Source organism: Pseudonaja textilis, chromosome 3 (assembly GCF_049901715.1).
Source record: "Pseudonaja textilis isolate UNSWEBS1 chromosome 3, rPseTex1.2, whole genome shotgun sequence".
NCBI classification, from domain to species: Eukaryota; Metazoa; Chordata; class Lepidosauria; order Squamata; family Elapidae; genus Pseudonaja; species Pseudonaja textilis.
In genome coordinates this window covers 173341996-173367801 of record NC_141992.1, presented here as the reverse complement: position 1 = coordinate 173367801, position 25806 = coordinate 173341996, and the positions used below count along the sequence as shown (strand labels likewise).

Here is a 25806-nt window from a genome sequence, read left to right as displayed (position 1 = left end):
CCCTCCCCCGCTCTCCGCCGCCTGCCGACGCTCACAGTGGCGCAGCGGGGCTGGAAAAAAGCAGTTCGGCCTCTTCTCTCCGCTCCCCCGGTTAGCGCGAAAGTCATGGCTGCAGACGGGGTGGATGAACGGTCCCCGCTGCTGTCAGCGCCCGGGTCGGGCAACGTGACGCCCACGGCCCCGCCGTATTTTGCGGACAGCAGCCCGAGAGGTAAAAAGCGAAGCCTGCTTCTCTCTTCCTCATCCTCGCCGCGGGTTTTGCCTGCCTTGCCCGGCACGTTGGCTCCCAACTCCCCGTCGGCTTCCCGGCATCGCTGCCAAGTTCGGGGCGGAGGGGGAGAGAAGAAGACCGGTGGGGTGGACGGGCCGGCGGGAGAATTAGTGGACGCGCTTTGGATTGCGGGGCAGAATTCGGCGAGTCTGTTTCGGGACCGGAAAAAGGGTGGGGGGAGAGGAAACGAACCGTCTCCGGGGGGGTCGGGTTTCTTCCCGGCTTGGAGCGGCTGGAGGCGAGCTGGGGAGTGAATTTGGGGGAGGGGGGTGCGCGTGCGTCTCCCTCTTCTCCCCCCCCCCATCTCTCCTCAGCTTCCCTGCCTGCTTTGTTGATGGCGAGGGAAGAATTGGGGATCGGAGCTGAGGGAGGGGGGGGGGCATTGGCTTGAAAGGGGGCGGGGACGCCTTTGCTGCGGACACAACTCCGGTGTCCTTGAGGCAAGGCTTAAGCTCCGGAGCCTTCTTCCCTCCTCCCCACCCACCCCTCTCCCCAGTTCTGCTGAATCAGGCGGCTTCTCTTGAGAAAACAAGGACAGGTACACAGTGGCCAAGAATTAGCGTAGGTGTGCGTAAATAATGCACCCCCCTTCCCCCCCCCCCAGTGTAGAATCCCACCCGGCTTCTGGAGCGGCACCACAGAAGAGAGCGGGTGCAGAGTGTGGGGGGGGGGGTTGCTTGCTTTGCGACCGGCGCGGTAAGAAACAGAAATGCTGAATTCCGGGGGCTGGAAAAAAAGACTAAGAGAGTGTTTAAAGGCCTCCACACGGTTGGGGGCGTGCCTTTTAACATGGAGGTATTTGTGCTAAGCAGCTTCCTAAACCAGGCTGTTTCAGTGGTCAGAATCAGAATAGAGCTGGAAGGGACTTTAGAGATCTTCTAGTCCAGCCGCCTGCTCAGGCAGGAGAATCTATACCATTCCCTGAATTTACTATATTTTCGTGCCATCTTTTTATATATATCACTCAAAATAACGAACCTATTTAACACTCCCACCTCCTGTTTTTCCCTACTAGAATCGGAATCGAGCTGGAAGGGACAGATTTAACAGGTAATCAGAGTTGGAAGGGACCTTGTAGGTCATCTAGTCCAACCCCTCCCCCGCCCAAGTGAGAGACCCTACTCCATTTCTGACAAATGGCAGTCCAATCTCTTCTTGAAAGTCTCAAGTGATGGTGCTCCCACAACTTCCAAGGGCAAGCTGTTCCATTGGTTGATTGTTCTCACTGTCAGAAAGTGTTATTGCAATTCTCAGTTAGATGGGGGTTCCTGGGGGCCCCAAGGAAAGAACTCCACATATGCCCATAAAACTCCTTAGGATACAAAGGAGTCTGTTTCCTATCTTCCAAGACTGTCCTCTGCTACTGTTACTATAGTAATTGGACATACTTTGTGTGATGACCTGGAGTGTACCACAAATATAACAAAAACCAAAATGTAAATAAAGGTCATTTAATGCCTTCAACTTGGCTTCACTGTTCAATTGTTCACAGTTGGAGATTAAACTATTTTCAAAATAACATTCCAAACGAAAGAAATACAGTTCAAAATCAAAGAGCAGATAACGAAGCAAAATCCAAAAACAAACTGCACTGAAGAAAGTCCCATGACAGACCAGAATAATTAATTACAAACTTCCAGAAGATAACCAGGTACAGTCCGTTGAAAGAACGCCAACCAAGATAAACCTCGTCCAGGAAAAACCACTCTTTGTCTTCAGCATTTGCTAGCATGCAGGTCCAAACTCTTATGCAGATCTCACACCTGCAAACCATGAAAAGGATCATGGCCCTCTCCTCCTGAGTAGACCATGTTTTTCCCTGATCCTCTCCTCCTCCCGCCCTAGGATGGATAGGGGATGGGCCTGGGTCCTCTGACTGCTCAGCCAGCCTCTGCCCTTCCCCAGCCTCCTCCACAACCTCTGGAGCCACACTTCCACTCCCTGTTGGCTGTTCCTCCTCTCCCCCAGAGTCAGTCTCCAACAGGGGCATGACACTTGGTGAAGGTGTGTAAAAGTGATAGGGGATAGAAGGGTGTAGGGGGCTAGTACACTCATACCTATTGCCTTCTCTAGTCAGTGCCCCTTTATAGAGAAGGTGAGGCTGGCTTACAGCATGAACTCTGTGTCTTGTTCTTAAGTGGGTTCCTCTAAATTAGTTGTAAACTATGAGCAGTTGAATTTACCCATGAGCCCAATGAGCAGGATTCATTTATAGGTTGTCCTTGACTTACAGCCATAGTTGGGAATCAGAATTTCCATTGTTAAGCAAGATGGTTGTTTAAGTCAATCAGGCAATCGTTAAGGGAATCCAGCTTCCCACACCGACTGTGCTTTCCAGAAGCTCTCTGGGAAGGTTGTAAATGACGATCACGTGATCCAGGATGCTACAACTATTATAAACGTGCCAGTTGCCAAGCACCCAAATTTTGATCAGCTGACTATAAGGATGCTGCAATGGTTGTAAGTGTGAGGACTGGTTATGAGTCAGGGTTTCTTTAAATGCTGTTGTAACTTTGAATGGTCCCTGAATAAATAGTTGTAAGTCAAGGACTACCTGCATACAGCACATCATAAACTCACTATATGCTCTGGCATTGTACAACACAACAAATTAGCAAAATACATTTTAGCAGAGCGTGTTGTAGAAGAGTTAATTGTGTCAGGAATGATCAGCAGAAAAAGAAGGGAAGGAAGGAAGGAAAGAAACAAAGGAAGGAAAGAAGGAAGAAAAAAAGAATAGATAGAAGCCATGTCTTATTCATGGAAGCTTTCATACTTCTGTTCCTGGAATTAGGAATTGAGACCAGAAATATAAAACCTCACAAGCCTTTTGGGAGAAGCCTACATAATTTTGGAATGCTCTAAGAGGATTATTTCTTCTCCGTATTTGATGTTGCTCCATTGTTGGTTTTCGTGACCAGATTTGTGCTTCAACTTTTTTTTTTTTGCCTTGGCTTAATGTATTTCACAGCCCAGAAAGACAGTAGCAAGCTACAAAAAGCTTTGCTTATTGAAATCCATGTGACTTTGCGCATGTGTTTCCCCTGGAAAGAAGGGTCAAAATGTCCTAACCTCTTTAGAAGCAAAGGTTGATGATGATTAATTATTGGTCAGAGCTTTTTATTGTCATAACACAAAAATGAATCCCCATTGGGGAATATTTACAGAGCAAAAGTTCATTGTTTGAGAAACTGAGCATAGGGTAGAGCTTGAAGAATTAAGAAAATACAAACAGGAATGTAAAACCTCTGGTAGCACAGATGATGTTTTTTCTAAAACTCAGATTCATGTCTTCTCGAACTGGTTTCCAAGGCCTGTAATGCATACTTCTCAATATCAGGCTCAGATGATGATGATGATGATTTCATCATCATCTTGTAGGCTACCCAACTCTCAACAACTAGGAGCAGCTCACATTATCAAAGAAGTTACAATAAAATCAATAAAAGTTGGACAATAAAGATAAATGACTAGCAAGAAGTATCACTCTTCCTTGTCAAAAGCCGAAAGAGCCAGATATTCATGGCTCTTCTAAAGAACAGCCGAGTGGAGGCCACCTGGATCGGGGGCGGGAACCCCATTCCAGAAGGCACAGCTTCAGAGAAAGTATATTTCTTGGACCTGGATAGATGATATTTTTTAAGAACAACACAATTCATTAAAAGCAATAATTTAAATCTGCTGAAATAAAATGTAGGAATTCTTGCGGAAGTTCTAGCACCCAAGAATCCTTCATTTGCAAAACAACATCTTGGCTGATGCCATGGTTTTTTGTAATTATTTCTAGTTACTTGGAACTTGCATTTGCTTCATTTAGCAGCATTATCTTGGTGCATCCTAATAATGAGATTGCTTATATTGCAATGAAAGTGTGTGGAAATGGACAAATAAATGTCAACCCGTTGTCTCTTTTTATATGATGATGTAGGTATAATTAGTTCTGCCTTGTAATAGCAAAAGCCGTGTTCAAGGCTTTCTTTTGTTCAAACAGAGATCCTGTAGATAGCTACAGGTATGGTACCTGGAGAATGGAACCTACTAATAGGTTTTGTGGGTTGAGCAGATTACAGTGTGAATCATTGGTTCAGTTTGAATGAGGGAGTTTATTTGAAGAATCAAGTTGGTTGAAATCAAACTGGATTGATAAAATTCAATTCAGTGAAACAACACACGTTTCACTGCAATCCTTCATATTAATTGAGTCATACTATATTTGATTTATTTTAATTTGAAGAAATTGTTCAGTAAATCACCTTCAAATTAAAATTGGAAATGAAACTTCATACAGCCTTAGTACTGAGTAGATTTGGTGACTAAGTATGAAGGCATGTAGGGTTGACCTTTAGGAATGAGCTAGTAGTTAAGGGAGATTTGCAGGAAAGATTACATAGTGCAGAAAAAGAAAAAAGAATGAGAATGACACTCTAAATAATTCCTCCTTTATTTTGCTTAGTATAAGCTGGGATAGAGAGGGAGCTTAGACAGGCATTCAAGATTGCACTATTCTACCCAACTACAATAAAGAGCTTTCCTGGAATCCCTGCCGGGCCTGTTTGTTGGCCTGGTCTACCATGAAGGGCTGACAATTAGATCATTACTGTAATGTCGTTGGATATAGCTTAATATGTTGGGCACATCTAGCCACTGTATCCTGCTAAACACACTTGTTGGCTTAATGATTTTTGTGAATCCAGACACTGTGGCTTATTTAAAAGAAAGAGCTAAAGAAAAAAAGATACGGTTGATGGCTGTCCAGATGATTTTTTGTTCCCCACGGTAATGAGCATGAAGCAATCTTTAAATGATTTGCTGGGCAATAGAGATTAAAGCCAGTGATCAAAATCACTGAGAATATATTCTTGGCAAGGATACAACATTATATCAGGTCACTGGGTGATATGGTTGCTGTCGCTTTAGTTTCTGTATTGATCTGTATTCTGTATTGATGCAGGAACATTGGTGAATTATTCTTTCAGATTATGTCTGTACTGAAGCACACCCTACCTCCTGCTTAGCTGAAGGCCAGTTTGCACTTGAGCTATGTATTAGATTTTTTTTAAGGCTGGCTACTTCAGTTTTGTTACCTGTGTGCTAACGGATGCTTTGGAATATTGTGATCACTGTTCTAATTGTAAATGCAGTTTAATTCATCAGACTTGGTTAAAGATATAAAGAAACAGCAAGCTACCCTTAAATTGTAAAAGTTGCCAAATTTTTTCCACAGATGGACTCCTACATAAACTATGAGTAACCTGTCTCCTGCAGCAAGTTGCTCTTTCCTAAACCTGGAAGATAATTGTTTGATTGCAGTTACACAGTTACGTTTATGAACATCATGCAAATGAAAGATGCATGAGTTAAATTCAGTAATAATATTCAATCACTCCTCATCACCCATTCATGGCTGTGTGGCTAGCGGATGGATTTCTTAGTAGAAAGACTATAGTTTTCGTGCACATTCAATGATCTACAGATCTCACTATGAAGTCTTTGTATTTATTAAGCACGATAGCCACAGCTAGTAGTGGTATCATATAGCTGGTGCATCATTGAATCTATGTAAGTGCTGACCCTGATGAGGCACACCAGGAAACAGTTGGGTAGTCCATTTTGTTTCTCAACCTTGGCACCTTTAAGATATGTAGACTTCAACTACTCGAACTATGCAGACAGCTTACAGGCTGGGGAATTCTGGAAGTTGAAATATACAGAAGCAGATTAAGCTATTTCTTAGGCCATTTATTTTTGGTGGGTGAAGTGAAATGGCAAACCTTGGGCTTGGCATGCAAAAATTCAGAATATGCCCACGTTGATTTTGCTGGCATGTCACCATACCCTCTCCAAAACAAGAGAGAAACATTGTTTACATATTAATTTATTTTACAAAATGTATGTGCTGTCCAGACAGTTTAGAGTTAATGGGATTTGGGATAGTTGGTTAGGAATTGTGAGCTGTCCCCTTAAGGGAATGCATCATGGTAAATATAGTTAAGGTATCCTGGGAAATGTAGTTCATGTCATGTGGTCACATCTGTAATCCTGATTGGTTACTAAATTGACCCTTGTTGGGTTGGGGGAGGCTCCCTCACTCTTGCCTGAACACAGCCTCATGGTGGCAGCTCTACCCCCTGCCTCTGCAACTATGGAATAGAAAGATTAATATCATTTACACTACAATTTCAACTATGCAAAGAATTGGACATTAGATGCATCTCGACATAACTGAGAGTTACCTTGAGGATACCTAATATAATCCAATAAAAGAAACTTTGTATGGAAGAATTTGTAGAGTTATTCTACCTGTCTTTATATTCAGCAAGTGAATAATAAGACAGAATAACGTACAATCCAATCATGCGCTCAAGTGGTGTTCTCCTTCTATTGACAGGCCCCTGGGAACTACCCGAGATAGCTCTGGGTCTTATAAGGCCTTTGTTCTTGAAGCATCTTTATAGAATGCTCTTCCATGGCCTCTGCAGCATCCTAAAACTATACGAAAACATGTCCTGTTCTCACACAATTCTTGGGTGCTTCACAGGTCGCATGAGAGCACAACTCTTTCATGTGAGTTCTGTGGGGGGTTTGGAGGTTGCATGAGAGCATACACCCCATGTTCATGCAGCCTCCTCAAATTGTGCAAGAATGGGATATGCTTTCCAGAATAAGTGTTGTTGGGTGTTGGTGAATGCTGCTTGTAGGTCACCCGAATTATAGGGTGTCACTGTTGACACCCACGTGTTCTAGGTATTGTCATCACTGTTATAGGATCTTGATAATATTCTGTCCCGTAGTGTGTTTAAGGCAAAGGCAATGGAGGCAGAAGGTGCAAGATCGTCCCTCATGCATCCCAGAAGGGGCAAGAACAATTTAGTCATTCTGCCACCCTTCCAGATGGAAACCAGGCAGCTCCAATTTCTTCTCCTCCTCTCATTTTGCTGAAGGGGGTGCCAGCTGCAGCTGCCCAAAGCACCTGCTCTCTAATTTGACTTGTTCCCCCCTGCACTCAAAGTTCCCCTCAATTCTCTCATAATGCATTTAAGGGTTAATTGAGGCAGTGCTGTTAAGGGACCCCCAAGACATTAAGAGGTTTAAAAGAATGATTGCAGGGAGTATGCTAGTTGGGGGGAAAATAATGACCTTTTCTTTGCTACTGGTAGTCATGTAGGATTTTTACTTAATTCTTCAGACAGATTAGTTTGTTGGCAGATAAGTAACCATTGATATGGATTCGGCACGTTTGGGAATTGGAGACAAAGGCTATCCATATGGGGAAAACCTACATGTGTGTGTTTGTGAGAGGGGAGGGAATGATTTTTACATGAGCATCATGACTGTCATGCAAATAATAGAACTTATGTTTTTGCTACATGTGCTATGATGCAAGTATATAATTGTGTCATTTGCCCAGTGGAGTCACAAATCTTGTCATTTTTACATTCTGTCTTGATGCACCCGATGGATGGAGCTTTCCAACTGCAATTGGACGTATAGCAGCTGTGTTTTTTTCCTGTCCATTTTCCCCCTACTTTATTTCCATTTTCCTCTTGATGATTAGGATTCAAGGTCTAGGCAAGCGGGTGTAGATTTTTCTTTAGCTGCATTAACAATAACTGAGCATCTTTCTAATTTGAAAGGAGCAAAATCAAATCTGTCTTTGTCTTTAGCAGTTGCAGAGTAGGGATTGTGTTGAATATACAGTTAGTCCTCAACTTACCACAGTTCACTTAGTGGCCATTTGAAGTTACAACAGTACTGAAAAAGGTGACTTATGATTTTTCACATTTATGACCATTGCAGCATCCCCAGGGTCAGGTGATTGACATTTGGATGCTTGAACAACTGGCTCACAGTTATGACAATTGCAGTGTCCTGGGGTCATGTGATCACCTTTTGCAACCTCCTGACAAGCAAAGTCAATGGGGAAAGCCAGATTCACTTAACAACCATGTTACTAGTTTAACAATTGCAATGATTCACCTAACAAATGTGGCAAGAAAAGTCGTAAAATGGGGCAAAACTCTCTTAATAAATGTCTCACTTAGCAACATAAATTTTGGGTTCAGTTGTGGTTGTAAGTCGAGGGTTACCTGTATTGTGTCTGAATAAATATTCCTGGGAAAGGAAAGTTTTAAGTGCAAATAGATGTGATATTCTATGGATCAGTGTTGGCTTTTGAGTGTGAAGCCAAAGAGAATATAGGTTTTATAACAGCAAATCTTCCATGTGTCTTGAAGTGCTAACCAAGCCTTTACTCTCCTTGACTTGTGATCATGAAAGTATTCCACACACTTTCTTCGATCTAAGGTAAAGCATAGAGCAGGGCTATCAAACTCCCAGCCCGTGGGCCGGATATGTCATGTGCTGGCCACGCCCGATTTAACAAAGGTGAAAAAGTCCTGCTATATCATGTGACGATGCTGTCATGACGTAACTTTGACACCTCTGGCCTAGGGAAGCTCTGTTTTTTTTCCCCTTCACTGAATTGTTCTCCATTTTTTTCTGGAGATGTGACTGACGTCAAAAAGGGGCTATAAATCTATGTACAGTACACACCAGTACTAGTAAGATGACTTGAACCTTATTGCTCTAAGGACACAAGAGACTTGCGAAAATGAGGCCTTTTGGAAATGACTGGGAAATTGGAATAAACATTTCCACAGCTGCTGGTAACTGTGTTGTCTGACAATGTAAATATTTTGCAACATAGGGGCAAATCTTGATGTATAATACGGGAAACGCAGTGAGAATCTCTCCAAAAGCTTTTCTCCTCTTTAAATGATTGTCGCAAGGTTCCTTCATTTTGGACTAATGCTTTGCCTGGGTTTATAATCTGCCTTTGAGTCATAAAACCAAGTTAAACTGCTGTTTTCAATGCCATTCTTTATATCTTGAAGCAATAGATGAGATGGAGCTGGCAACATTCTGTCCGAACTAAGGCCCTCCAACTTGTCTTTTTTAAAATTAACCATTTTTAATTATTTCAAGCTGGCTCAATTTATAAGCACCAGAACTCTGATGGCGGTAGCTTTGCCTTTACTCAAAAAATCTTGTATTTTTAGAACGGCAACACTGACGGTGCTTGTAATGGAATATATATGTACGTATGTGAGAAAGCGAGACTACATGAAGTTCATCCATGTGTACACACACAAGTGAACAAAAAGGGGTGGGGGGGGAAGTTGTATGTAACATTTCATGTTTGACCAAGTCCTCATTTCCATGATGGCAAATCTTTGTTGCAGTTCAGAATGCTTTCTTAATTTCTAAATGTATCTACAGTTGAAAAAACAGCTTTGCTAAAAAATAAAAAATAAAAAGCACTGCGAGGGAAATGGCAGGGCAATGTGCTAAGAGAACATTTTTGTTTCTTTTTTTTTTGTAAATTTTATTTGAGTTTTCACAAAGAGAAAAAAAATACAAATAAAACATCTTTTTTGAAAGTAGCGTAATCCCGGGTTACATTTCTTCGTACAGACACAAATTCAGGTTCATGCTCATTTTTATATTCTATTCCATATCTTATTACTATTTTACATTTTCTGCATAGCTTCTCCCCTCTTTTAATTTTCTCAATTTTATTTTAATTATCTCATCTCAACTCAAATCATTGTACTTATATTTTTTGTCTGTCCTGTTTCAATTATCTATTATCTTTTCTCATTAAACAAAATTTATCCTGTAGTTACTGATTGGAGTATGACACCTTTATATCTTTTCCCTAAAGTTGTAACATTCAATATAATACATAACTCCCATTCGGATTCTGCTTGATACATTCTTAAAATATACACTGTATTCTTAAAAAAAGAAAAAATTATAAATGTATATAATTAAAACAACATTCCATTCCAATTCAATTCTATCATTAATATTAATATTCATTAAAGTCTTAACATCTTTAACATTACTTTTCAATTAAATATCATACTTCTATGGGAACAATTATAAGCTTTCCATAGTTAATTCCCCCCCCTTCACTTATATTTTATAATACATTTACTAATTAAAATGTTCCTGTTCCTTCCTAATTCAGTTTTCTCATTTATTTTATTTCACTTATTTTATTCACAAACATTTCACTAAATTACACTATTTTATCCCTCATTTTAATCATACGTTGTGTTCAATTTTCTAAAGTTATTTCTATTACTAATATAACAATACAATCTTATGTATGTTTACAGAATCCCTTTTTCAGTTGGATTTTCACCCATTATCTCTAAATAGGTCCTGTTTCTCTATATCTTGCTCCGGTCCTTTGTAACTTCTTTTTCTTTCCTTCTTCCCTCTCTTCTTCTCTCTCCCCTTTTTACCCCCTTGTCTCTCTACCTCTATTTCTCTCTTCTGTATTCCCGTTTTCTGTTTCTTTCCAGTATTATACTTATTTTTTGAATTATTTTTCTTTTCTTTGGTTGTTTCTTTAAATCTTAAAGTCTCCATTCTCTTTCCCCCCTTTCCTTTTTCTTCCCCACATAAAATTACTTGTTCATTAAAGATGGCTTCTTCTTTGTCCCAGTCTTCTTGTTTTGCAGTCGTTTCTTGTTGTTTCTCATAGTTCCAAATCTCCATTTCTAAGAATTGAAAAACGAAGCCAAAAGAACCCTTCCCTTCTTGTGCATCTTCTTTGTACTTTTTAAGTTCCATTTTCAATTCATCCAGAAGTGGTGCCATTGTATAAATTTTTAAACAACCACCCAATTGATTTTAGTCATTCAAATATAATAACCAAAAATCCAAAGATCACCAAATAATCCAAATACACGCAAGCTATTTCTTTTTTGCTTTTTTTTTTTTTACTTTCTCTTCCTGGGGTTATTATTTAGTTGCAAAGTTTCAGTTAAAATGTATCTTTTAGAAGTCTTGTTGAAGTTTTACTGTAGATTCTTTTTAATTCCAGACAGTCTCCTCCCTCTTCCAGATCCTGCCTTTATTCTTTTTCTCTCCCTTCCTGCTTATGAAAAAGAAAATTTTTAATGTCCAGAAATATTTATTATCCCTTTGGCATTTTGTTTTATTTTCAGTTTAATTACCTATTGATGTCAAAGCGGATTTTTCCAATTTCTTATTTAAGTCTCTTAGTTGTCAGTATAGGGAAGGAGAGAGAAGAAGAAAAAAAAGCCAAACCTTTCCCTTTTCACTTTCCTTCGCTGCTTCCGACTCTTCTTTGGGAGCAATGTTATTTTTTGTAAGTTTAAATTCCAGGTTGTTGCTTTTACAATTTAACCCAGTCAGCCAAAACTTTCACTTCTTATCTTCCTCCTGCACATTCTTTTCCGGTCGAGTTCTTCTTTGTGGTGGCTATTTCTGACCACCACTGCAACCGCCTTCAGGAAAGGGAGTAATGGCCAGCTGAGGAGGAGAGATGCAGCTCTCCTTGACCCTGCTGGCGGTCTCCCCCCTCTTCACCACCTCTACGGGGTGGCTTAGCTCCGAAACCAGCCGGCTCAAGGCGCTCCAGCGGCAAGCCCAGACAGAAACCGTGCACGATCACGGATTTCTGTCTGTCACCGAAGCCCTTCAAACTGGAAGTCGAGAACATTTTTGTTTCTTTACACTCTTTTCCCAAAACAAAACTATTATTTCCAATCTGAGTCATTAACAGATCTCAAATTTTGCTTGATGGAACTGTTGGACAGGGTTGTCATATATGCAAACCAGGAAAGATTTCATTGAAATTAAAGATCTCCAGCTGCTTTTCCTGGATTTTAATCAACAGACACTTCAAAGAGCCAGGAAACATTTGAGTCCATCTCAGGAAAGCATACAGTAATCCAATCAACTCAGCAAGTCTATAAAGCTGAGAATTGGGATGATGGCCTGGGTTTAAGTTCATCTGCCATCTGTTGGAGAGGAGAATTTATGCGTCAGGAACACATCCTTCTCAGTCCAAATCCTTTGTTTGCATATAGAATAGAATAAAATTCTTTATTGGCCGAGTGTGATTGGACACACAAGGAATTTATCTCAGTGCATATGTTCTCGGTGTACATAAAATAAAAGATACATTCGTCAAGAGTCAAGAATCATAACGTACAACATTTAATAATAGTCATAGGGTACAATAAGCAAACAAATCATACTAGGAAGCGGTCGATATAAATCGTAAGGCTACAAGAGACAAAGTTACAGTTATACAGTCACAAGTGGGAGAGGATGGGTGATAAGGAGTTATGAGAAGATTAATAGCAATAGTAGTGCAGACTTTGTAAATAGTTGGACAGTGTTGAGGGAATTATTTGTTTAGCAGAGTGATGGCATTTGGGGAAAAAACTCCTTGTGTCTAGTTGTTCTAGTGTGCAGTGCTCTATAGCGTCGTTTTTAGGGTTTATATCCAGAATGTGAGGGGTCTGTAAAAGTGCAAAGGATATTTAAAAGTGCAAAGGAGTATGTAATTTTGAAGTATTTTGCAAAAGGGAATTTAGCTCAAAGAAATCCTTTTGGCATATGTTGCCTTCTGAAATCCAATGCTAAAAGGAAACCTATTCCGTATAACACCAGCTAATGTCTGTGCTTGTTGAGCGTTGTCTCTATTAAGAGATGAAATAATAAATTTTTCATTGCATTTTTCATTTATGTCCTGGATACAAACTATGACTACAAGTAATGTTGATGCAGGATATTAATTGCAGATCTAAATCAAGATTTAGACAGGTTATTTCAAAGTTGCAAAACTAGTATGATACAGCTGTGTTTCTCTTAATAAGGGCTAGAATTGCCTGGAGTTTATTTTATTAGAGGCATCAGGTACTGATAGTTTTCTGACAGATTGTAACTTTTCAGAAAAAGCTTATAAAGAAGTGCCTTTTGACTTCTGGGGGGCAGTTTCAAGTACATTTACATTTTGCCTTTTCTTTCTAAAGCTATATCAAGATGTTCCTTCTTTCCACAAGCTACCCTTTCTAATCTTCAAACCCATAAATCACAAGTTAGTTTTTCTTTTTTTCTGCAAAAAGCCCATAAGTGATGTCCAGGCACTGATAAATGTAATTGCTTCTCTAATCAAGTTAATTTTGCCATCTCTCCTAGTTCTGTCATCTTCACCAAACTTTCCCCCATTCTGGGTATTTCAAAATTTTTCTATTTCTGCACGTGTAATAGTCTGGCAGCAGTAATTGTACATAAAAACATTCTTCCATGACTCCTTCCTAATTGACTGTTCATTAATGGCAACAGGAACAGTTTTAATTTCAATCAAATGTTCACCTTTAAAATTCTGGTATATTTATATGTATTTCAAATTGGAAGTTTCTGACCTTTTTTTTAAAAGAATGTATCCTGAAACAATGGCACTAAAGTATTAAGGTGGATAATTCTTTGAATGAAAGGACAGTTGGATTAACTACAAGGGCACATGAGCTATTAGTTCTGTATTCATTGTGTGAATGGCTTTTAGTTGCTTTGTTGCAAACATGTCTTTTCTTTCTGTAGCAGAACTCCCGCCACCTTACACTGCCATTGCTAGCCCAGATGCCACTGCTATTCCTATAATAAATTGCCGTGTGTGCCAGTCAATAATCCATTTGGAAGGAAAGCTTCACCAACATGTGGTCAAGTGCACAGACTGCAACGAAGCTACGGTAAGTGGCTTTACAAGTTTCTCACTCTATAACATGCTCTATTGGACCTCTTTATGTAGTCAAGAAAACAACTTGGGGCATGTCAAATTTTTCAGTTTTCAATTTCCAAACATTAGGGGTGCTCAAAAGTTATGACTTGCCTTGGAGATTGTAAAGGGTTTTGTTGTTGCTTTAATATAGTGCTTGGAAAGTAACTACATAAATATCATAACTTTTTAACATTTTGTTTCTTTCATTTACATGCCATTACAACAAAAGTCTCCCAGCTTGGCAACTTTAAGACTTGTGGACTTCAATTCCCAGAATTTAGGCTGGCTGGCTGGAGAATTCTGGAAGTTGAAGTCCAAAAGTCTTAAAGTTGCCAAGTTTGGGACCTCTGCATTACAAGAATCAGTTGTGTGAGGATATATGTATGTATGTATGTATGTATGTATGTATGTATGTATGTATGTATGTATATATATAGATATATATAGACACACACACACACACACACACACACACACACACACACACACACACACACATTTTAATAAGAAACAGTAGCTTCAGTATTGTCTGGACTTGGAATAGTAGGATTGGCTTTTGCTCTTCCTCTTCTTCGTGATAACAGCTGATGTAAAGTATATTCTAATGATTGGTGATGTGTGTGTGTGTGTGTCCTGTCAAGAGATGTATAAATCAAGGTTTGGCTTTCTGTTGATTTCATAGGAACTATATTTGTAAGACTAGTCTGAAAGATCTAGCATTTTTGTTGCACCATAAAAGTAGTACCACAAGCTCTGCCACTTTCCTATAGATGTGGAATATATTACAACATACGTACAAAACAAGATAGTGTTGTTGTCATTTCTCCCTGATTCCACCGGCCCCCTTCTGATGTTTGTGATCTGATTAGCTCTTGAATTACCTCTCTTCTTCTGTTCCATCTTCTGAGAGAGCAAGGGGTTTCAATTATGGTAGGTGTGTTTTCTGGTTGTTGTGAGAGGAGGCTCCTCAGATTGCAGGAACAATAGACTCACCAGGTCCTTGCAGAAGGTAGGGGCAGACAGGACATGTTTTCATCAAACTTCTATATATTATAGATTGTCAGCCTTGGAAGCCATTTTTTTACTCGAAGCTTCAAGGCTGTCACATTCAGTGCTTGGGAATTTGGGAGAGGGATTTCATAATGGGGTAGAAGATTAGACATAACAACACTTTTTCTCAGAGAGTCAATGACATGTTGCCCTGCACCTGGAGAGGAGTGTCTGAAGGGAATGTCTCCAGTTGGGCTGAAGAGTTGATTGGGCCATGGGATGGTTTGATGGGTGCAGGGATGAATCTGAATTCTCTTTTGGAAAAGAAAACCCAGAACTCTCAGATTCAGTTTTTCCCGATCTGCCAATATGACAACTCTAATAAAATGGAACTTTGAGGAACTGATTGTCTCAGAGTTTATTGGTATGGAGTTGGTTAGTTGAACACTGACATAGATGAGTTTAGCTGAGGGAAAAGAGGAATTTTCTTCATTTGGGAGGATGCTACCTGAATTGGAGGAACATGGGGAAAGAAATAAAAAAGAATGGTTGGGGAATAGATTGCTCCTAAGAGAGAATGTTTTCAGTATGATTCAGGAAGAGGAGTGATAATTAACTTCAGTTGCTGCATAAGAGTTTAAGTTCTGTGAAAAAGACAGTCATTTCTGACAGAAATGGCAAATAGTATGGCCAATAATAATGCAAGTAGCCCTGTTCTAATCCAGTGTTTATTTGTTATCCTCAAAGCTAATTAGCCTAAATAACTAGTTAACCTTTAAGTCTCCCTGTGTGTGTTTCTATATATGTGTGTACATACATACATCCACATAAATAGTTTGTTCAAACTTCTTTTAGCAGAATAACTATTTTTCCTCTGTTGCAAGTGTTTTCTTTTTCTTACCATAATTGTATCAAAAACATTTATACCATTTTGTTAATTATCAAATAAGACTAATATTATTGGGATTAGAAAATAATTTAAAACATTAGAAAGTCAACATCAAACATGTCATTTGAATCTTCCTTGATTTTTGGTTGTAGTGAATATTTTTATTATGCTATATTACATTGTTCTAAGATATTATTACATCACACATCACTCTTTAGCAAAAAAAAGATACAGATGATAATAAACAGATAGGATTGATGGAAACTAGATAGAAACACACAATAACTTTTTGAATGTTAACAGCCAAAAAGAAATCATACTATCATTTCTTAATTCTTTTGCACAAAACTCCTTTGTAACATAGTTTAGAATTTTGAAAGGATTTACATCTGATTATTGACATAGCCATCAGTTTACCCATTTTGTATTCACCCTACTTCTGGTTAATGTTTTCCCAATATTGTCTGGCCAGCCAATTTTGCTTGTTTAAAGACAAAAGCCAATTCACCAATTCTTGGACTTCTGCTTGGGCATTTCTCAAAATTAGCCCAAACTCTTTTCTTGAAGACATTTATGTAATTTGATTCTGGGGAACCTTTAATAACTAAGAAAACTGTTATTTTATGGTATTCTGGTTCTTGAGACTTTCATCTATAAAATTAAATAAGTAAACAACAATAGGATTCTGGTTTGTAGTAATTGCAATTTATTGCATTGTCTCTGTTTATGTAATATATTGTGTTGTTTAATTGTATGATAATCATTCCGGGTATATGTTAAAGAAAGTCTTCTATAGTCTCTAGGGAAGATAGAGGAGAATATAGTACTATGAAAGACATTTTATTAATAAATACATACAGTAATAGCCACTGACACTCCTATGTGTAACTTTGAATTTTAAACACAGTACCAGTAATTGGTATTAAAAAGAAAAATATGTTGTGCTATAACACTTTTAACTCAAGTTGAATCATTTCTGTTGCTCTGTTTTAATCATTGTAAGGTGTTTTTTTTTTTTGACAATCAACATGTATGTGATTTCTTTTTCTTGTTGTGTAGCCAATCAAAAACCCTCCTTCAGGGAAAAAATATGTTAGATGTCCATGTAACTGTCTGCTTATCTGTAAGGATACATCACGAAGAATAGGATGTCCAAGACCCAATTGGTAAGAGCCACAAAAATTTTCAATGTGTGTCCTTACTGTGATTTTGGTTTTTTAATTTTATTTCATATAAACAGTGACATTAGCGTATGCAAGTCAAAAAGATGTAAAAATAAATATTTATTTGTGCCATTACCAAATATAGATTAATCAGAGGAGCGATAAGAGATCCATAATAATGGAAGGTATTCATATCTTCATAGAAAATTCATATTTCTGTTGATTAAAGTAGCATTATTGGTGCTAAGACTGATTAGTCTCTCTCTCTCTCTCTCTCTCTCTCTCCCTCCCTCCCTCCCTCCCTCCCTCCCTCCCTCTCTCTCTCTCTCTCACACACACACACATACACATAAACATACACAGAGTCTGATATCTGTTGATAAGGTTGATTTACATTTTTTAAAGTTATTATTTAAATTGATATTGTACTGTTTATGTGTGTTTAATTTTTTTTATTTTATTTTGGCATTTCCCAACATTAGTATGATTCTGGGCAGGCAGCTCAAATTCTAAAACAGAACTGAGGTACAATAACCACACATTGGAAATATGGATAATAGCATCAATACAAAAACAACAACATTAAAACAATCACTCTTCTTCCAATCTGCCCCAAGATCTGGAAAGGTCAAGTTTATAAATCCTAAATGCCATCAGATTAAAAGCTGTCCAGGTCTGATTCCAAAGTATGTTTCTGCTTTTACACAAAATATACACACGCACACACATACACACAAACATATTATACATTATCCTCTACCTGCAGAAGAGTATGACTAATTGAGTACTAAACTGACTAATTTCCAAGAAAAGGTGTATGGTTAAACCAGGGAAATAAACTAGGAAAAAGTCTGATGGATTACTTTCATTTCCATTCTTATACTTTGATATCATAACTAATCAACCCATCAACTTAAGGATACGAAAACAGGAGGAAAGTTGGTGATATCTGGTAATTGATATTTATTACCTCAATAGCAATTACAGATAATCCTCAACTTATGACCAACATTTCTATTGTTAAGTGAGACATTTATTAAGTGAGTTTGTCTGTTTTTACAACCTTTTTTGCCGTATTTGTTAAGTGAGTCACTGATAAGTTAGTAACTTTCTTGTTAAGTGAATCTGGTTTCCCATTGACTTTGCTTGTCAGAAGGTTGCAAGAGATATCTTGTGACTTTGGCACACTGCAACCATCATAAATATGACCCAGTTGCCAAGCACCTGAATTTTGATCCCATGATCATGGGGATGCTGCAAAAATTGTAACTGGGAAAAATGGTCATGAGTAATTTTTTCGGTGCTGTTGTAACTGTGAACAGTCCCTAAATGCACCATTGTAAGTCAAGGACTACATTAGTATACATGGGATGAGCTTGAGAACTACACACTGCATATTAATAATGCTGCAATTATTTTTTCAATGCTAGATTAGGCCTAAATGATGAAACCCTTTATATTTGCTTTAATCCCCTTTGCCCAAGAGTTTAACCCACCTTCAGTTTCACTGATCCAGAGATAGGTGGATTAATCAAGGAGATTGATCACTAAGTTCAGTTTAACTATCTTTAATCTGTAGAAGAGGATTTTAAAGTGAAATACATGTAATGCACAAGCACACACACACATGGACAAATGTGCCAGCATTATTTATTGCATTAAAAGTGAATCCAGCATTTAATTAATAAAATGCTTTTTTATAATTGATACCAAACCAAATGAGATAACTCTCCTTTCACTGTTTCATTATCAGTTTCTAATGGTGCAATACATTGTTTGCAGCAAAGCTAATCAATCAAGAATCCTACGAATAACAATTATGAAATTAGATGTTTTAGAAAACTGGACACCCCTGTTCTAGATGGTACTTTAAGTTCTTCTGCTCATTTGTTTAACTTCTGTTAACTTCTAAAATGAGGCTTCTCTATTAATCAGTTATCAAGAATTGGATGTGAAGGTGGCTGTCAACTGGCCTAGTTACTAGAAAGAATATACAATTACTACTTTAAACAGTTATTTTCAACAAACCATGGATCAGAGTAATGAACTCTTCATAGTTACTTTTGGCTATTTGAATTATAAGGATGATAGTTTACATGGTTGATTACGAGTTCAAGGCAGTGCAGCCAGGTTACATAAAGTTTCAGTTCTCAGTAACTCAGGCTGTTTAACAGTGGGAATAATTAATATGAGAGCTGCCCAGATGTGTTCAAGCTGAGCCTATGGAGCAAAGAGAAACTTTCTGACAGTGAGAACAATCAACCAATGGAACAGCTTACCTTCGGAAGTTGTGGGAGCTCCATCAGTTGAGACTTTCAAAAAGAGATTGGACTGCCATTTGTCAGAAATGGTGTAGGGTCTCCTGCGTGGGAGTATCTGTATCTATCTGCAACTGTCTGAGATGGTTTAATTAGGATTCCTGCATTGCACCAGATGTTTCAGACTTTACAGACTTGAATGCTCTGTTCCTAATTTACCTTGGTTTTAATATTTGCACATTTTTTAATTTTTATGGCATTTTCTAATTCATTTGAAGGCAGGGCTATGTTTCAAAACTTTGATTACTTTACCACAGGGGTGTCAAATTCAAGGCCCACGGGCCTGATCTGACCTGCGGGATGCTTAGATCTGGCCCACGGGGCTGACCTGGAAACAGCAAAGGACCGGTCCGCAGTACCTCTGCCAGCGAAAACAGAGGTCCGTTTTCGCTGGCAGAGAGTTGCAGGCGGCCATTGCAGCCAAAAATGGAGCTCAGAAGCCCATTTTTGCTGGCAGAGTGCTCAGGACTCCACAGGCACCCCTGCCCACAAGTGTTGTCAAGCTGGCCATACCCAACCTGGCAATGCCCCCTCCCGCCCTCCGATGTCAAACACAATCCTGATGCAGCCCTCAATGAAATCGAGTTTGACACCCCTGTTTTACAGGGATTGATACCAGTTTATTTAACTGTCTTCGTGTTTGGTGCTGGAATTTGACAAATACAATGGAGCCAATGACTTTTCTTTGTAGAAAGGATACTAGATGATGAAAGAGTCTTTTTATTTCTTTTTTTCTGAAATGGTATGACATCTTTACTTCTGACAGTAGACGCATCATTAATCTTGGTCCAGTAATGCTAATTCCAGAGGAGCAGCCAGCGCAGCCTGCAATACCTGCTCCTCCAGAAGGCACTAGAGTAGTGTGTGGACACTGTGGAAATACATTTCTAGTAAGTACAGTCATGATGAAATAACAAGAGTTGTTGGATAGAATATTCAAACTGGTCTGAGGTTTTTTTAACCTTTTGTCATAGCTCATTTACCATAACAAGTTCATTCACAAGCATAAAATGTAAGCTTTAGGCCAAACCATTTAGAGTTTTTTTGTTCTAAATAATTAATGTAATAATTCTGTGATATGAAATAATTATTGCTAATTAATAGAATATGTTCTTTGTGAGGATACCTGGGGCTAAACCTGAAACCTGAATCTCCCAATTACAAGATGATGAACAGGTAGTCCTCGACTTACAACCAGTCGCTTAGCAACTGTTCAAAGTTGTGTGGTGGACTTCAAACCTGGATTCAAAGCTCCCCCTTATAGTCATGTGACTTCATTTTGGGTGCTCAGCAACTGGCTACTTACAGCATCCCGTGGTCACATGACTGTGTTTTACTCTTGGTTTTGCATTTGCTTCAGGATTTTGTCAAAAACTGGCCCACAGCAAACAAAGGGTTTACATAACAACTGCCACCAAAAAAGATTGTAAAATCATGGTCATATGGGTTGGCCTGATTGTCTCAACTTATGATCATGTTAGGCAGGCTCTCTTACAGTCGTAAATCAAGGACTACCTGTAGTATATGACAGCTAGATGACACAGTGCTGTTAGCTGGCCATTTGAATGAAAGAACAATTAACTTTCTTAATCACGCCATGATTTTGTGGATGTCAATTTATAGTTAGAACTATAGTTTATAATTAGAAATAAAAATATATTTTAAACTATTTTCTATGGACATCAATTGTGTGTGTGTGTGTGTGTGTGTGTGTGTGTGTATCCTTCATGCCTGTCTGTCTATCATCTATGATTATATGTTGGCAAAATCATAATCATAGAATATTAGTGATATTACAATTATTAGTACCGAAAGTACTCCAATTCTTGAATAATATGCTGAGGTCTGTAATTAGCAAGTCATGGGAAATTATTTTACATAGAAATCCCAAACCACAAAGTATGGGGCTATTGCCTCCAACAGAGCATTGCAGTGACGAAAGAAAATAAGGAATAAAAGTCATGAGAAGTAAATTATTTTGCTGTGATACCCATGACATTTAATGTGAAGCTAAATAAGTATTTTTCATTCTGGCATTTTTTTCAACCCAGTTTTTTTATTGCAGTGGATGGAACTGAGATTCAACACATTGGCAAAGTGCCCACATTGTAAAAAAATGTAAGTTCCAACAAATATATCTATAAACCCTAGTATTTATGGATGCAATTTTATTCCAAATATTAGTTCCCAATAGATGCATGCTATCTTTTAAAAAAACATTTACAGTGTTTACATTGTCAACTGATGCTTTCATTTCTAACATTTCAAGTCAAAATCTTGTAAACTTTCTTGATTGTAAATGCTTTGTATACAGTAATTACTTCCAAATAAAATGGTAAAAATAATTTAGTTTTTCTCCTGTTAGCTTATCTATCTAATTATCTATCTAGATATCCATCTTGTGGTAAAGTGAGTGATGCACATACAATTTATTGTAGGCTGGATTTTCACTTTTTAGAAAAGTTCAAAGCCCATGAATTATTACATAGAATTGCACTCTAGTATAGATAAGGTTGAAGCTACTCTTCATGTGAGCTTTGAATGAGATACCATACTTCAAATCTGAGTTATACATACATGCTTTTATACATATTTTAGAATCAAAATATTACTTACTGCCTTTATTATATTTGGAATCAGAATATAAAGTTGAGAAAAATAATACAAACTAAGTTTTATCATCCAATAAAAATGCTTAAATCATATGTATGTCCAGATGTTAATGATAATAAAGCAAAATTTGTCTATAAAACTGAATGCGTAAAATATAGCAGTTCTAAAGAAGTTAAAACTACCTTGTGATAGAAATAGCATTTTTTTTTCTTTTTCAACAGTGGGAACCCTTAGGGAACAGATTAAAGGCCTCAATTAAGTGTGACCAAGTAATACTTTCTCTTTGGTTTAAAGTAGAACATTTGTTATTGAAGTAAAACTGCCTAAGGCAATCAGTTTAAAGACATTCCACCAAGATTTAAGGGGGGAAATCTAATCACAAGTTGGGCACATGGGTCTTTCTGGTTGAAATCAGCCTTAGAGCTTTTGGATAATCATGATAGATTCCTGCAAATATTTTGGAATGTCTGTAATTAAACAATTAGAATTATGAAATGAAATGTTTTTTACCCTAGTCTCAGAACATGATGTGACTTTGTTTTATCTTGTACCTTCTTCAGTGAACTTACAAAATCATTGTATCAATCTGTGTTTAATTCTGGCTATGGAATACTGTGTTTTTTCAGTTCTTCTGTTGGATGTGCACTCCCACGAAGACGGTGCTGTGCATATATTACAATTGGAATGATATTTATCTTCATTGGGGTTGGATTAACTGTAAGTAGCATCGGTGTTGGTATTTAGTATTGAATCAGACACATGGTATTTCTTCAACTAGTGTCTTATCAAAAGCTTGCAAATCAATACAAGATTTTGCCTGCAGATTATAAATTCAAATTTATGGTCCAGATAACAAGTAATTCTCAATTTTTGACCGGTCACTTTTTGGCAAAACCACGTGTGAGTTTCCTTTAGGACTGTTGTATTTTTCTTAATGTCTGTGATTTGTTTAATGACAGCCACGAAAAAGTTATAAAATCATGTTAATCAATAGTTCCAAAAGGTTCATAAATTTGAAGATTATTTGTACATGAAATAGAAATTGTCCTTTGTCTTTTTGGCTGTGCTCCAACTAGATCTTTAATGGGCCTGGTGATGCCTGCATTTGCCAAATAGGGAAGGACGCGGCCTTCATACTAGGCTGCTTTATGTTCCCCACATAGCCCAAACACCGCAAGACAAATTTGCACAAAATAATCACCCATCAGAAATTACATACAATAATTTCATGCAGTGAGAATGTTACTTCCACGTTATCCAGAAGGGTCTTGCTTTTCTTTTTATCAAGTTTCAATTTAGGTATTAAGTTGTAATTTATGAAGTAAGACATTTCTACAAAACACTTTTGTTAGTTTAGACAATTTATTCTGTATTTTACATGTACAAACACTATTTGTCCTTGCTAATTTCTGCTAGAAAAAAGCGTTGTACAGAAGAGGGTTTCTGGTTTCCCTAGCTTTTGGTTCTGATGAGAAATATTAGCTATTCTCCAATATGTATGTATATATCGTATGTACATACATACGATACATACACATTCCAATTGCATTTATTTACAAATTCCATCATCAATTCCATCACAGTGTTTGGGAGGAGAAGTTTCCAGAAAACCAAAGTTTCTTTGGAAAAAAAAGGGGGAGAAAAAAATCCTGTTAGAAAACTCAAAATTTAAAAAAAAAATATGAAAGCAGGTATTTCCCTGATGCATCTCATAGAAAATTTCTTATATTCTTATCAAGGTGTATGTTTATATGCAGCAATTAAGAACACCTTTGTAAGACCAGCTGATCCTATAGAGATGGCCTTTCTGAAGTACGGTACTTCAGTATTCGACACAGTATTTGTAACAGAACTACATGTTTTATACAGATTTTTTTAAAACATTAAATTATTCTATCTTCCAAATCAGTTCAAGGAAAGCAGCATATAGGTAATCCCTGGATTATGACTACAAGTGGGACCAGAATTTCTGTTGCTAAGCAAAGCAGTTGTCAAGTGAATTATGCCCAATTTAATGACCTTTTTGCTGTGCCTGTTAAGTGAATTATGATGGTCATTAAGTGAATCTGACTTCTCATATTGACCCTGCTTGTCTGAAGCTGGCTAGGAAGGTACAAATGATGATCACATGACCCAAGGATATTGCAACCATCTAAATACATGCTGGTTGCCAAACACCCGAATTTTGATCACATGGTTATGGGGATGCTGCAACAATTGTAAATGCGAGGACCACTGTAACTCTGAAGGCTTAGTAAATGAATGGATGTAAGTCAAGGACTACCTATATAATTGCTATCAGAAACGGTTAGAAGTCAAGCTGTTTTAATCTCACGTTTTGATAATTTGTCAGTTAAATAAAAAACTATTGCAAGACTTAGTACTCTACATTAACTATATTCTCCCCCATGTGTTTCTTTTTAAAGGTTGGTACCCAGGATTTTGCTAGAACATTTCATGCCACTTACGTTTCATGGGCTGTCGCTTACCTCTTTGGCTTAGTCTGCTTGGTTCGAGCTTGCTATTGGGGAGCTGTAAAAGTCAGTTATCCAGAACACAGTTTTGCATAGACTTCTAATAGTATCTTATTGGAAAATGGAGCTTTCTAGAGAATCTGGTGGTTATAGGAGCCGAGTTAATTTACTTTTCCTATTAAATGTTTCTTGTTTTGTTACTAAAGTTTTAAGGCTGGGGATCCTTTTAAGAACAAATGTTCATTGCACTACATTATATGCAAATAGTTTGTTTTGCTGCTAGATTCCCAAACTCTGAATACTGAAGCTTTGTTTACACAACTGTACATCTGTCTTAAAAGAACTGCTGAATTCAATTTCAATTTATAGTATTTTTTTCAGTATTAAATGTGCTTGTGCCATTTGGGGATGAATATGTAAAAGCAAGAAATATTTATAGATGTTTCTACAAGTGCTTCTCATTGTATGTACACTTTTAAAACTGTCAAAGCAACTTGCTTTAGAATGTTAAGCAATAAACATTTTGCTTGAATTGCTTAGTTTAACTTTCACCTAAGATCAGCGTGACCTTAAAGAGTGTGCATCATTTTCAAAGAAGTGGAGTTTTTCTTAGGGATATACTATCCTTTCAGATTTCCATTTGAGAAATACAGTATTTTAATAGGCTAGCTAAAAAAAGTTCATTTATCCTCTCCAAGTTGAATTTCAACTCAACTTAAAAATTCTTTTTTTTAATTCTTGTATTTTTTTTTAAGCATCCAAAAGCCATGATTGGATTTCTGGAACTTCCCTCTGGTTATTTGTATGAGTTCCTTTACAGGGTCTAAATAAGGGAAGCGTTTGATATGACTTGTTTTATACATTTAGATGATTTTAGAGTGATGTCGGGCTATCTCTTAGTTTGTTTAGATTGGTCATTTATTTTCCATAATGGGAGAATAACTCTCCAGTCAATATAAAGGGACAAGTTAAGCTATAAATTTATAGCTTAACTCAGCTAATATGAAATTAAATAGAGCAAACAAGTTGTTCTTTTCATTCCATCAATGTGTAGCTGGTTGGTACAGTATTAAAAGATAATCAAGTGCTAAATGATAGAATAAAAATAATTTTTTTTCATGACTTGTTCACAAATAGAATATTGGGACCAGTTACCGCACTAACCAACTTTGAAGTTTTACAGAATATGGGTTTTTTAAAAAATTTGGACAGAATACCCTGAGCTTTAGATTACAGTAGACCTTAGACAATGGAAGTTAAGAAAGTAGATTAAACTGGATTTTCTAGGATTATATATATATATATATATATAAAATAACCGTGACAAAGGACAAAGTGATACTTGGCTGAGAATTGGAGCACAAAAAAAAAACCCTAAATGTACATGGAAGTTGTCTTTATATAATGTTAAATGTACAAAAGCAGTAGCTCAGGTTTATCATGTACCTTTTAAAATATACTAATAAAGATGATTATTGAAAA

At 37.6% G+C, this 25806-nt stretch overlaps 1 protein-coding gene across 2 annotated transcripts; it reads left to right on the top strand.

Moving 5' to 3' along the window:
* On the top strand, window positions 1-25806 carry PIP4P2 (phosphatidylinositol-4,5-bisphosphate 4-phosphatase 2). Of its 2 annotated transcripts, none has more exons than XM_026705991.2 (7): window positions 1-211; window positions 13703-13848; window positions 16816-16922; window positions 20004-20127; window positions 21303-21355; window positions 22477-22567; window positions 24277-25806. In XM_026705991.2, exons 1-7 carry the CDS (start codon window positions 106-108, stop codon window positions 24418-24420), a joined length of 771 nt encoding a protein of 256 aa, XP_026561776.1. In that variant the 5' UTR covers window positions 1-105; the 3' UTR covers window positions 24421-25806. The 2 variants fall into 2 exon arrangements, with proteins under 2 accessions (XP_026561776.1, XP_026561775.1); XM_026705990.2 differs by having other exon boundaries at window positions 2-211; window positions 13700-13848.

What these genes read in the sequence shown, in the direction of transcription:
- PIP4P2 (XM_026705990.2), top strand. Translation starts at nt 106, where the DNA reads ATGGCTGCAGACGGGGTGGATGAACGGTCCCCGCTGCTGTCAGCGCCC. An exon ending in TGCGGACAGCAGCCCGAGAG is followed by an intron (nt 212 to 13,699) that starts GTAAAAAGCGAA and finishes TTCTTTCTGTAG; the next exon opens with CAGAACTCCCGCCACCTTAC. An exon ending in TGCCCACATTGTAAAAAAAT is followed by an intron (nt 21,356 to 22,476) that starts GTAAGTTCCAAC and finishes GTGTTTTTTCAG; the next exon opens with TTCTTCTGTTGGATGTGCAC.